The sequence below is a fragment of the Hypanus sabinus genome, chromosome 11, assembly GCF_030144855.1.
Source record: "Hypanus sabinus isolate sHypSab1 chromosome 11, sHypSab1.hap1, whole genome shotgun sequence".
Taxonomy (NCBI): domain Eukaryota; kingdom Metazoa; phylum Chordata; class Chondrichthyes; order Myliobatiformes; family Dasyatidae; genus Hypanus; species Hypanus sabinus.
Window position 1 is genome coordinate 20,698,083 of NC_082716.1, and position 13,044 is coordinate 20,711,126.

Here is a 13,044-nt window from a genome sequence, read left to right on the forward strand (position 1 = left end):
ATAACACAGTAATTTAGGTTTTTTTAATTAAAATTTTATAACTTAATTTAATAGCACTCACCTTCTCCAATGTTTCAATGCGTTGCTTCAGCAATCGATTTTCTGTGCGTAACCTCTACAAGCAGGAAGAAATACTGCATAACTTTTCTTTTTTTAGAATATAAATCTATCACGTTGAAAAGCTCCAGATTAAAGTAGTCGCCGAAAGGGTACCATTTCTATTTTTAAACCTATCATTGTTCTTTTACCTATTTGAAAATGTGATAACTTTTGATTAAGGAGTTAAGTAGGCTTTCAGCAACATCTACAAGGGAAGTACTTACGAAAGGCTGCAAGAGAAAGCCTAACCTTAGTACTGGGAACATTAGTGGAGGGGATTCTGAGGGCATTTGGAAAGGCAAAGACTGATTATGGACAGCATGGTTTTGAGCATGGAAAACAATGTTTCACAAATTTGATTGAAACCATTGAAGAAGTGACCAAGGGCAGGTGGCAGACAACTACATGGATCCAAGTTGAACCAGTCAATTAGATACAAAATTAGTTTGGTAGCAGGAGGGAGAGAGTAGTAGAAGGAATCTTATTTCATATTGGAGAACAGTGACCAGTGGTGGGCGACATCAATCAGTGCTGTGTTCCCCATTGCTTATCATATATATTAATGATTTGGATCTGAAAGTAGATGGTACAATTAGCAAGTTCGTTCATTCAACACACACAAAATGCTGGTGGAACATAGCAGGCCAGGCAGCATCTATAGGAAGAAGCACTGTCGATGTTTCGGGCCCGAAACATTGACAGTGCTTCTTCCTATAGATGCTGCCTGGCCTGCTGTGTTCCACCGGCATTTTGTATGTGTTGCTTGAATTTCCAGCATCTGCAGATTTCCTCGTGTTTGCTTTTTAAGTTTGCTCATTCATTCATTACATGCCATATACGACAAAGGCAATCATGGTCTTTTCATGACCATAATTAGTCTTTGCAATTTGCTCTAAAGAAGTGGTTTGCCATTGCCTTCTTCTTGTCAGTGTCTTTACAAGATGGGTGACTCCAGCCATTACCAACACTCTTCAGAGATTGTCTGCCTGGTATCAGTGGTCTCATAACCAGGATTTGAGATATGCACCAGCTGCTCATATGACCATCCACCACCTGCTCCATTGGCTTCACGTGACCCTGACTGGGGGCTCAGCAGGTGCTACCCAGGAAAGGAGCACCTCACACCTCCTTTGGTAGAGATACATCTTCACCTCAGCACCCTATGAAGATGACAGCAAAATTGCTGGTAGAGTGGACACTGAAGATGGTAATCTGAGATTACAATGGGCTCTTGGTTAAAAGAATAACAGATGAAATTTAACTCAAACAAGTGCTAGCTGATGTATTTTGCAAAGTTAAACTAGGTCAGGACATGTACAAGACCCTTGAGGAGCAGTGCAGAATAGACAGCCTTCAGGGCACAAACACAAAGTTCCCTGAAAGTATCATCACAGGAAGACAAGGTAGTGAAGGTGACATATGGTTTCTTTCAGCCGTTGGTCAGGATTTCAAGTACAGAAGTTGGGAAATCAAGGTACAGCTGGGATTGTGAGACTATTTGTGAGACTACTTTATCACTTACCTTAATTTCTACTTGTTCTTCCATCTCTTTATTTTTTATGGTAGTGTATTCCTTTTCCAACCTGACAATAAGTAGAGTCATGTGTGTGATATATGTATTGTACACAATCTTAAGCAAGTCAAAGAAGCCATTATTATTCAAAGTAGAAATTCATTTAATACAGTAGTATTCAATTAATTCCTTTAATATAGTAGAAAGAACATACAATTTAATGGTAATATTCATAACAACAAAGTAAGCCTTGAAGGCATAAAGTGGCAAACTTGACTAATTATCCGTTTTTGTACATTGTTTTTTATGTACTTAGGCAAGTAGATGTAGTGACAAATAATGATAGTTCTGAATGACTGCCCAATTTGTAACAATGGGGTTGATGTACATTTTTTAAATAAAATAGAACTGCATCCATTACTTACTTCTTCATTTTCTTTGCATTGTATTTAATTTGATAAGCTGTTTGGATCAATTTGTCAGGGCCACTGTCAAACTGATGTGGAATGGTCTTTTGAAAATGCTGGCAAAAAAATGTACAGATCCAATAAATGCTATGAAACTGTTTCAAGAAATATGCAAGTTACACTTTCTTGTAAAACAAGAAATAAGTTAACATCTTCCATACCTGTAACATTCCCTCCATGTCAAGCTGCATCAATTCTGCCTGATTAGATTGTAGTATAGCCAAGCCAACACGGAAAACTATTTCCAGACCCTAAAAAAAAAGGCAAAATCTTAACAATGATGACCAGAAATATTTCTTTCAGCATACTACTGTAGTAAATAATAGAAAATAATGTAAATTATATTTAATGTGCAATCACTTACCTCTGACATGAAAATATCAAATAACCTTGTGGCAACTGGTAATGGAAATGTAGTCAGAAAGATGGTTAAGAACCAGGAGGAAGAGTACATGGATGTGTGAAAACTCTGGGATTGAAAGTGCACATAAAGTTCTGGTAGCTGTTCCTGTATAGAGAAAAAAAAACAAGGCAATTAACAGAATATAAAGTAGTATGGAGAATTTCACAAACAAGTATATAGTAGCAAAAGAACTTTGCTCTAACTTTTTCTGGTGGGTTAGCAGTTTGCAATTATTTCTATTTTGATGCTACTGCAACAACACTCTGTAAAGCATTAAGTAAATGTACTGTAGCTCATAAGAAAAAGGAAATCACTACACCCTTAAGGAATTTACATGGGACAATAGTGCAAATTTAATCATGAATAATTCCCACATTTCCCAATTTGATAGAAATAAGTTTTTGAAAATTCATCCCTTGACAACAGGTGAGCTATTAATATAACTGATAAAGATGAGAGGACTATTTCCTTATTCTATTAATTTATACAGTTATTGCAAATACTCAATTATGTAAGGCATGGCAAACAAGAAATAAATGGGGAAATTAGTCTTAAATTTTGATAGGTTCAAACAAGTGAATTAAAACACCAAACATCCAATTTTAATGATGTATTAAAATTAGTTAGTTTACAGCAACATTTTCTATATCCATTTATCTGCTTACCTGGATCATCCATTCAAACTGGTACATACAGAGGCCTAGCTCAGCCATACTAGGTTTGAATAGCTCTCGGAGTCTATAGTCTTGCATTAACTTCACAAAAACACAAAATGCTTCTTCCTCTGGCATCTTCACAGGGAAAAAATAAATATGCACTAAGACTTGGAGGATTCAATATCATTATTCAAATTTATTGGTTCAACAATAACTATCAGTAAGATATCAATCACAACATTGATTGCAAGAGATCTAGTGTTCCAAGTACATGAAACACAAAGTTAGCTTGCAGATATAGCAAGTAATTAACAAAGCTATTGGGAGTTGTTGGATGTTATTACAAAAGATATGGAGTATAAAATGAGGAGTTTTCTGATCTAAACTTGCAGGTTGCTGGTGTGTTCAGCTGGAATACTGCAGCAAAATATGTCAAGACCATAAGACCTAGGAACAGAATTAGGCCACTCAGCCCACTGAGTCTCCTCCGCCATTCCATCAAGGCTGATAATCTCTCTTAACTCCACTCTACCGCCTTCTCCCTGTAATCTTTGATACCCTGATTAACCAAGAACCTATCAACCTCCACTTTAAATATACTCAACGACTTGGCCTCCATACCCTTCCTTGGCAATGAAATGTATAGATTCCTACTTTCTGGCTTAAGAAATTTTTCCTCATCTCTGTCATAAATGGATATCTTTCTATTCTGATGCTGTGCCCTCTGGTTCTATACTTACCCACTATAGGAAACAGCTTCTGTGCATCCACTCTACCTAGGCCTTTCAATATTCAATAGGTTTCAATGAGATCCACCCCCCCCACCCCATTCTCCTAAACTCCAGCAAGTACAGGACCAGAGCCAAACACTCCTCATATGATAACCTTTTTATTCCCGGAATCATTCTCGTGATCCTCCTCTAAATCATCTCCGATGCCAGCACATCTTTGCTTAAATGGGGGCACAAAACTGTTCACAATACTCCACATGTAGTCTAACAAATGCCTTCTAAAACCTCAGCATCACATCTTTGCTCTAATCCTATTAAAATGAATGCTATCATTGCATTTACCTTCCTTACCACTGACTCAACCTGCAACTTGACTGTTAGGGAATCCTGCACAAGGACTTCCTAGTCCCTTTGCATCTCTGAATTTTTAAAAATGGTCTCCATATGTAGGAAATACTCTACACCTTTATTCCTGCTTCCAAAGTGCATGACCACACACTTCCCTACACTATGCTACTTAATTCCCCATCCTCCCACTCTGTCCAAGTGCATACGCAGAATCCCTGCTTTCTCAACACGAACTGCCCTTCATCTATCTTTGTATTGTCTGCAAACTTTGCCATAAAGCCAACAATCCTGTCATCTAAGTCATTGACATATAATAATGAAAAGCAGTCCCAATACCGATGCCTGCAGAACACCTCTAGTCAACGCAGCCAACCAGAATATTCACCTTTTATTCTGACTCTTCGCCTCCTGCCAATCAGCCAATCTTCTATTCATGCTAGAAACTTTACTGTAATACCAGGGGCTCTCATCTTGTTAAATGGCCTTGTGTGCAGCATCTTGTCAAAGGCTTTCTAAGAATCCAAGTAAGCAACATCCATTGACTCTCCTTTGTCTATCCTGCAAGTTATTTCCTCAAAAAATTCCAAAGGTCAAAGTAAATTTATTACCAAAGTACACATACGTCTCCATATACAACCCTGAGATTCATTTTCTTGTAGGCACACTCAAAGTCTATAGTATAACAACCATAACAGTATCAATGAAAGATAGCACAAATTTGGACGTGCAACCAGTGTGCAGAAGACAAAAAACTATGCTAGTACAAAAAGGAAATAATAATAATAATAATGCCAGGTTGATGAATACAGGACTAAAGGTGTTATATTTGGATGCACACAGTATACAGATGATCTTGTAGCACAGTTAAGAAATTGGCAGGCATGACGTTGTAGGCATCATTGAGTCGAGGAGGAGAGTTAGAAAGTTAACATCCAAAGATGCACATTGTATCAAAAGGACAAACAGGAGGTACAAGAGGTGGGGTGGTTCTGCTGGTAACAAAAAACCAAAATCAAATCCTTACAACGAAGTGACACAGGATCAGAAAACGTGAAATCTACTTGAATAGAGTTAAGAAACTGCAAGGCTAAAAAGATCCCGATGGGAATTGTATACAGGCGCATAAACAGTGGTCAAGAAGTGGGATATAAATTTCATTGGAAAATAGAAAAGGCATGTAATAAGTGCAAATTTACGCTTGTCATGGAGAATTTCAATATGCAGGTAGATTGGGAAAATCAGGTTTCTGTAGATGCTAAGAGGGGGAAATTTTGAGAGCAACATGGGGTTGGGCCCATTAGGAGAAATGCAAACCTGGATTTGGTGGTTTTGTACTGAAGTAGATTTGATTAGGGAGTTTAAAGTAAAAGAACAACAATGATACTGATCATAAATGATAGAATTTACCCTGCAGTTTGAGAGGCAGAAGCTAAAATCAGATGCATTAGTATTACAGTGGAGTAAAGGGAATTAGTCAGGCATGAGAAAGGATCTCACCAAAGTTGATTGGAGGAGGAGAAGGGAAAGGAAAGGAATGATAGGCAGGACAACAATAGCTGGAGTTTCTGGCAGCAATTCAGAAGGTGCAGGATTCTGAGGCTGAGACAGTGTGGCTGACAATTCAAAGTCAACATAAAAGCAAATGCGAGGACATATAATATAGCAAAAATTAGAGAGGAGTTAGAAGATTTGGAAGCTTTAAAAACCAACAGAAAGCAACAAAAACTCATAAGGAGAGAAAATATGAAATATGAAAGTAAGCTAGCCAATAATATCAAAGAGGATATCAAAAAATGTTTTAGCTACATAAAGAGTTAAGGGAGAGGAGAGAGTTTACATTGGACTGTGGAAACGCTGCTGAAGAAATAGTAATGGGGGACAAAGAAATGGCAGACGAACTGAGTAAGTATTTTCCATCAGTCTTCACTGAGGATGACAATAGCTGTGTTGCCCTTAAGGCATTTGTTTAGCTTTATTACATTTTTCGCTTTAGTAATTTGTTTGTAATTATTTTCTAGTTAAAGTTAAGGCTGTTGAAAGTAAATTTGTTGTCTGTGATGTATCGCGGCATGTGATGACATCACACCCGGTTTCACTGCGTCTTGTGGGAAAATACCGGTTTGGAGAAACGGGAAGGAGGGGGCTTGTGTGTGCAGGATCAGCGTGAGAAAAGTTTCTTTCTACGCACTAAGAAACATCATAAAGCAATGCCGTAAGTTCATAAGATAATCGATATGTTGAAGTAAAAATGTTAATGCTGATTCTGTTAAAAGTAATGATGGTTGATAAAGTTATTTTCTTGTCCTATTGAAAATGTTACTGGATAGTTTGTGTTTAAGTATTTAAAGCAGTTGATGGTGTAGGTAGATTCTGACTGTATGTCGTATTTTAATGTAATATAGTTCGTTGTAGTTTTATTTTTCCAAGTATTTATGATGTAAATGTGATGCCAAGAAGGAAACAAATACTGTATATATTTTGTAATGTTTTATCAACAGTTTTCACCATATGTTAATGTGGAAGAGTGAACAGTAAACGGTTAATCTTACGGGGATTGCGCCTCACTGACTCCGGATTATACTTAGTGTTTAGTTCAGAGTTTTTACACCTGTGCGAGAACACTACAATAGCACTATGCCAGAGGTTTGAGAGTATCAGGGGGCAGAAGTGAGTGTAGTTGCTATTACTAAGGAGAAGGTGCTTGAGAAGCTGAAAGGTTTATAATAATTTTAAATTATTACTACTAACTATGATTGCATATAGCACATTTAGACAGATGTAATGTAAAAATTTTTACTCCTCATGAATGTGGATTCAAGTTCAATTCAAGTCTGAAAGTAAATAGGTCACCTGGACCAGATGGACTACACCACAGAGTACTGAAGAGGTTGCTGAGAGATTGTCTCGGCAATAGTAGTGATATTTCAAGAATCAGCAGATTCTGGAATGGTTCCGGAGGAATGGAAAATTGCAAATGTTACTACACTCTTTAAGAAGACAGGGAGGCAGAAGGGAAGAAATTACAGGTCAGTGACTCCAGTGATTGGGAAGCTGTTGGGAGTCCATTATAAGGAATGAGGTTCCGGAGTGGTTGAAGGCAAATGATAAAATGGATTAAAATCAGCATGGTTTCCTTCAGCTGAAATCTCAACATTTATTGTTTGGTTACCCTCAGCCCTCACTCCAATTCCCATACCCCTGCCAAATCGCATTAAACCCTCCTCAACAGTTCCAACAAACCTGCCTTCAAGGTAGATTGAGTAAGCGCTCAGCACGGTTGAGAAGAGCCGAGATGGCTTGTTTCCATGCTGTAATTGTTATATGGTTATATGATATTAGACCCCTTCAAGTTCAGGTGACACCTGTTGTTTTGTACAGGTCCTACCTTCCCCCATTATAGATTCTAATGATCCAGAAATCTGAACCCCTGTCCCCTACACCACTTCTTTAGCTACTCATTCATCTGTACTATCATCCTATTCCTGTCCTAACACATGGTATTGGGAGCAATCCAGAGATTACCTTGGAGTCCTGCTCTTTAGCCTCTTCCTTAACTCCCTATACTCACTGCATAGGACCTCTTCCCCCTTTCTACCCATGTTAAATGCAAGAGATTCTGCAGATGCTGGAAATCTTGAGCAACACACACAGTTTGCTGGAGGAACTGAGCACGTCAGGGAGCACTTATGAGGGAATCCAAGGTCATCATTTCAGGCTGAGATCCTTCAGCAAGACTGGAGAGGAAGGAGGCAGAAGCAAGGTGGAAGAGAGGAGTACAAGCTGGACAGTGCTGGGCAAAACTAGTTGATGGCAAAGAAGGGCAGGTCAGGGAAGGGGTATGAGGTAAAAAGTTGGAATAGGATAGGTGGAAGAGGTGAAGGTCTGAAGAAGAAATGTAATCAGAAAATACAGAGGACCATGCAAGACAGGAAAGTGGGGAACTTGTGGGGGAGGGGGTAATGAACAGATGAGCTGGGGTAAGAGGGTAACCAGAATGAGAAATAGAAAAAGGAGGAGTAAAGGGGGGGGGGGGGGGAGAAATTATCATGAAACAACAGCTGTAATGCTGTTGCATTGACAATCATACCAGGACAAGAAATTCCACCAAGAATAGCTTTTTAAAATTAAATATAAAATACCTGCATAAGAAGAAGCCCAACTATGAAAGCACTCCCTTGGCAATAACCAACTTCACGATCTACAAGGGAATAGGCCTGCAAAGAATTATATTTAAACGTTAACCATTAACATATTTTGTAAAATAGCTGCTAAAAACCAGCAAAAACATGAACCAATGATAGAATGATACATCTTGCAATGCACTCAGTCACATCATCAGTGACATAACCCAGGGTCACAAGGTGTTTCAGATCTTTCAACATCAGACACCCTTGCCTGGGTGACCCAGCCGGGGCTGATCAGGCCTTGATTTGTGTCTGAGTAGCATTCTGTCATGGATCACTCCTCCGGATCCACAGCCATCTTGAGGATCGCTCTGCTACTATAGTGTTCCTGATGGCTTTCCTCTTCTGGGCTCCTGAGATGCCCATCCAGCTGTAAGCTTGGCAGAGGGATTAACCAGCAAATCCTCTCCAGCCCACCTCTCAGTGTGCTCCCCCATCCCTTGCTGTAGCATTCCTCCACCAAAACCTTTTCCTTTGTCTTTTTCCTTTCATGGGCCTCCTTCATCTGGCCTTCCCAGGGAATGGTCAGCTTCAATATGATCACCTGTCTAAATGACTGACGGTAGCCCTATATCTGACCTAAGTATTGTCGAGGAGATGTGCTCAGGGGATTTGAGCTGTTTCCCTCGGTCAACTCTCAATTGTCAGTCCTTTGCTGTTCCTACTAGGTGGCATGCTCGTTGGATTGCGTTCGAACATTCTCCCCTGCATTGATAAAAACCATAGGCAATGGCTGTGCACAAGGTGTCAGCCACTGCCTTCAGCAATAGCACCCCTCCCCCAAGGCTTTTGGCAGCATCTGAGTATATGCTCCAATGTCCCCTTCCCTCGGTACAGGGAACATGCTGGTGTTTCAGACTAGCCCCAGCAGTACAGTTTCCCTGGGCTTGGCAAGACGTCATAGACTGACTGGATCAGGAACTTGATGCGGTGGGGTTCAGCTAGCCAAATTTCCCCCATGAGATGTGGTGCTCCGTTACCTGGTCCCATCTTGTCCACACGTCTTCTTGCTGGCTCATAGCTCTTCCACAGCAGCTCGCAGCTCCTGCTGGACCAACTGGCGCCTTGCTCTTCCTTGCACCATATCATCGTGGACTGCTGGAAAGCAACCCAAGCCGGCCCGTCCTGATGCCACTGAGCCCACAGAACACTAAGGTGCAGCCATGCTTCAGCTAGTTCATCTGCATCCCGCACCCTCCGCCTCCTACCTGTCCTCAAGGCCAGTGTGTGAGACCTTCGTGTTGCTGGACTCTCCATATTGCAACACTTCTCTTACGCGGACAACCATGAACTCATTGGCCACACTGCTAATGGGGAGTTTCAGTCTGTTTTTTTTTCCCATACAAGGCGATGCTGCTTCAGTAGGTGCTAGCTGGTATGTCTCTCAAAAGTCTCAACTGTTGACAGTGGGACATCATAGACAAGCAGAGGCCACAGGCAGAATGCCATGCTGGTAAATCCAAGCCTTGAATTTATCCAGCAGCCCTGGCTTGTCCACAACAGTTAACCATTGCTTCAGCTCTTCGCTGGCTGCTTAGGTGGTTGCTGTGTCCCTTAGTGAGCTGTTAAACACCTTGCCTAAGCTCTTCACCAACTTCTCTGATAGGCTTGGAATTTGGGTGCCTCCTGGGTTATAGCAGAATTCGTCAACCACCTTTCCTCTCTTAAGTACTGATGATCTGGACTTCTTAGGATTGAAGCTCATCCTTGCCCAAGCAGTGAGCTTCTCTAGACCCTGCAGGATCCATCTGCATCCTGGCATTGGTGTTAGTATTACAGTCAGGTATTCCATGAATGCCCTTATAGGAGGCTAACAGACCTGGACAACGAGCCTCTGCAATCTACCTCTGCTGACTTGGCCAACGTGTTCATCGCCAAGGAGAAGATGATCACAGACACTGTACATCCTGCTATGATTCCTTTCTCAAGATGATACTGATCAGATGTGACTGGCCCAGAGGGTGTCTCTTACACTGAAGTTACTAAAGTAGTCCAGGATGAGTTCCCTGGTCCTAATTGGGACAAAGTGGCGCTCAAGGGAAACTTCATTCAGCCTATGCAGTATGGAACCACATGTAATTGTGAGGTCCAGTCTGAGCTCAGAGATCTCCTTTGCTTTCCCTGTGCTTCTCTGATCAACTAAGAGATCACTCCTGCGTGCGCTAAGTATCTTGAAATCCACGTTATCCCACCCTTCTGCACTGAGATGTCAATGTAATGATTCTTCAGGAGGTACTCCGTTAGATGTCAGGCAATGACACTGAAAAATATCTTCCCTTAAATGCTGCACAGTGAGATGACTTGAAGCTGGTTGATGATCTTGGAGTTCTCTTTTGGAATCCAGACACTGAATATCCATTGGTGGGGCACTCTCTCCCTCCTTCAAATCACCCTGAAGATCCTCCACAGTCTGTACAGAAATTTGGGACACCACTTTTATATCTTGTATGGTACTCCACTTAGTCCAGGTGTTAAGCTTGCCCTAGCTGTTCTTACTATTTCTTGGACCTCTTTCAAGTTGGGCTCCTTGCTGTTGAACTCAGTGGTTGGTGCTGGTGGACTTAACAGATCACTGCATGCCCCCCCAAGTCTTGCTTCTGGGTTGCATCTGCATTGTGTCCTAGAGATGCTGATCTATTTCCTCTTTTGGGCAAGATAGGTGTCTACTCCGCTTTTGTCCAAGAAGCTTCTTAGTGAAGCTAAATGGATCAGCTATGAAGGTAGCCCTCTCCCTCCTGCATCGTCTGTGCCATTCTGCCCTGTGGAGGGCAAGGAGCTTCTTCCTCATGATGTTATGAAGCTCCTGCAGTGCTTCCTTCTCCTCCCCTACTACCTCCTTGAACTGCCATTTAAGCTCCTGTCTCAACTGGCTGATGGTTGGCCCTCCGGTTCATTGCACAGGATGCCTTTGCCCGATGCTTCTCCACCGCCACACTCTCCACTGCGAAACTAACATGGTTGCTGACATGAACTTGAGCAATGTCTGCATCCCTTCCTGAAGCATCAAGTATCTTGTCCACATCGTCATCAAACTAATGGCACTCATCCTCCTTGCATGCCAGAGGCCACTTCACCTGGCATCATTCTGATGCTATGGTTGAGCTTGGGGTTTTGGGTTCACGGAGGTTCTGGGCACTGTGGGGTGACTCCGGACCTGACTCCTCCTGCACCTCACCAGGGGTGATCCCTGTGACTGTACATGGTGTTCCTTGCTCAAACAGCTCATCTTGGCCTGGTGGATCCTCAGACCATGCACATTCTTACGAACTCTGGGGCAGACACATCCCCTGCTCGTAGTCAGTTGATTGTTAGCATAGGTCCATCCGGTCAGAGTTCTCATTCTCCCCCTTCTCAGGCTCTCCTGGGGGTATACTTCTTTACAGCATTCCGTAGCTCTGGTGGGTTCTTCTTTACAGAAGAGGCAGCTCGGGTTGCTAACCCTGACTGCCCCTGGTACCATCTCTCTGAGCTGTCTGTTGTCTCTTCAGCTGCCGCCACTTTTTCGTGGTGGAATATTTTGTTATTCTTCACTAAAAAATAACTGCAAAAGTGGTAAAGATATGATTAAACATTGCAGTTACTCACCTGGTTTGCTCTGACAGAAGCTCACAAACTCTGACTTCTGGCATGAGAAATCCAATAACTTGTGTGGTGCCCTCCAAATTGCATATCATATTGAATTGAAAATTACCAATATTCCATTACCACTCCCAGCTCTAAACTCTGGATTTCCCTCCCAAACATCCTGGAGATTACTTTAACATAGTAGTTTGGAGTGGTTCAAAGTGGTGATTCAGCATTACCTTTTCAACAGCAGTTAGGTATGAAAATAAATGCAGGCTTTGTCAGTGATGTGTAAATCTCAAAAAAAAAAACAAATGTAGTGCTCACAAGACAGCTAGATTTCCAATCATGAATCAGCCAGAAATTAATTTCATCGATGGAAGATTTCTATACAAAGAGAAAATTCAACTTCGTGGGACATAAAATGAGCAACAGCAGAACAACTATCCATATTACTGATTTTACAAATTTTTTGACCATCAATTTCACAAATAAAACAAGGGTACATAATTCAGGAGGTAGGGGAATTGATAGGTTTTCCCTATATTAACCTCAAAATAACTACTCTAAAGCTACAAGATCAGCTTTTATTAAAATTTCAAAATTTTAGAACAGGTGAATTTTGAAATCTGTCAACCTGCTCACTTTGACTGGGGCTGATTTTGGTATCAACCATTTGGTTAGCCAAGCAAGTTAAAATTATTAAGATTTTAATCATACAAGTTAATAAGCAAAATGCAAAATAGACTTAATAAAGAGTAAACACTCACGAGTCTTTAAATTTTGCCAGATTCTTGAGGCTTGTTGATGAACCAAAGAGATGTCAATTATAGGGAACAAAGAGAACTCATGATATTGCCACATTTTAATAAGGAACATATCACTTCCAATCTCCCTTTCACCTTTTAAAAGGGCCAAGTGAGTGTTGTCACTCACTTAATAAAGTGACAAGGTTCAATAACAGAGCTGATCATTGACTCCCAAAACGGTAGCATATGGGGGGCAGATGGGTTCAGTGCACATAATTCTGTCTGCATCAATAGTGACAAACAAGAGAAAATCTGCAGATGCTGGAAATC

General features: G+C 41.1%; 1 protein-coding gene across 4 annotated transcripts in view; it reads right to left on the bottom strand.

The window, feature by feature from the left end:
- LOC132401748 (ecotropic viral integration site 5 protein homolog) overlaps window positions 1-13,044 on the bottom strand; it is a 269,778-nt gene that overhangs the window by 148,274 nt on the left and 108,460 nt on the right. For all 4 annotated transcript variants that reach the window (XM_059983911.1, XM_059983913.1, XM_059983912.1 and 1 more), the window contains 7 exons: window positions 8,357-8,431; window positions 3,148-3,273; window positions 2,444-2,587; window positions 2,241-2,330; window positions 2,038-2,135; window positions 1,622-1,682; window positions 62-115 (listed from right to left, as the gene is read on the bottom strand). In XM_059983911.1, coding sequence (XP_059839894.1) covers window positions 62-115; window positions 1,622-1,682; window positions 2,038-2,135; window positions 2,241-2,330; window positions 2,444-2,587; window positions 3,148-3,273; window positions 8,357-8,431 — 648 coding nt within the window. The remainder of the gene's footprint in view (window positions 1-61; window positions 116-1,621; window positions 1,683-2,037; window positions 2,136-2,240; window positions 2,331-2,443; window positions 2,588-3,147; window positions 3,274-8,356; window positions 8,432-13,044) is intronic.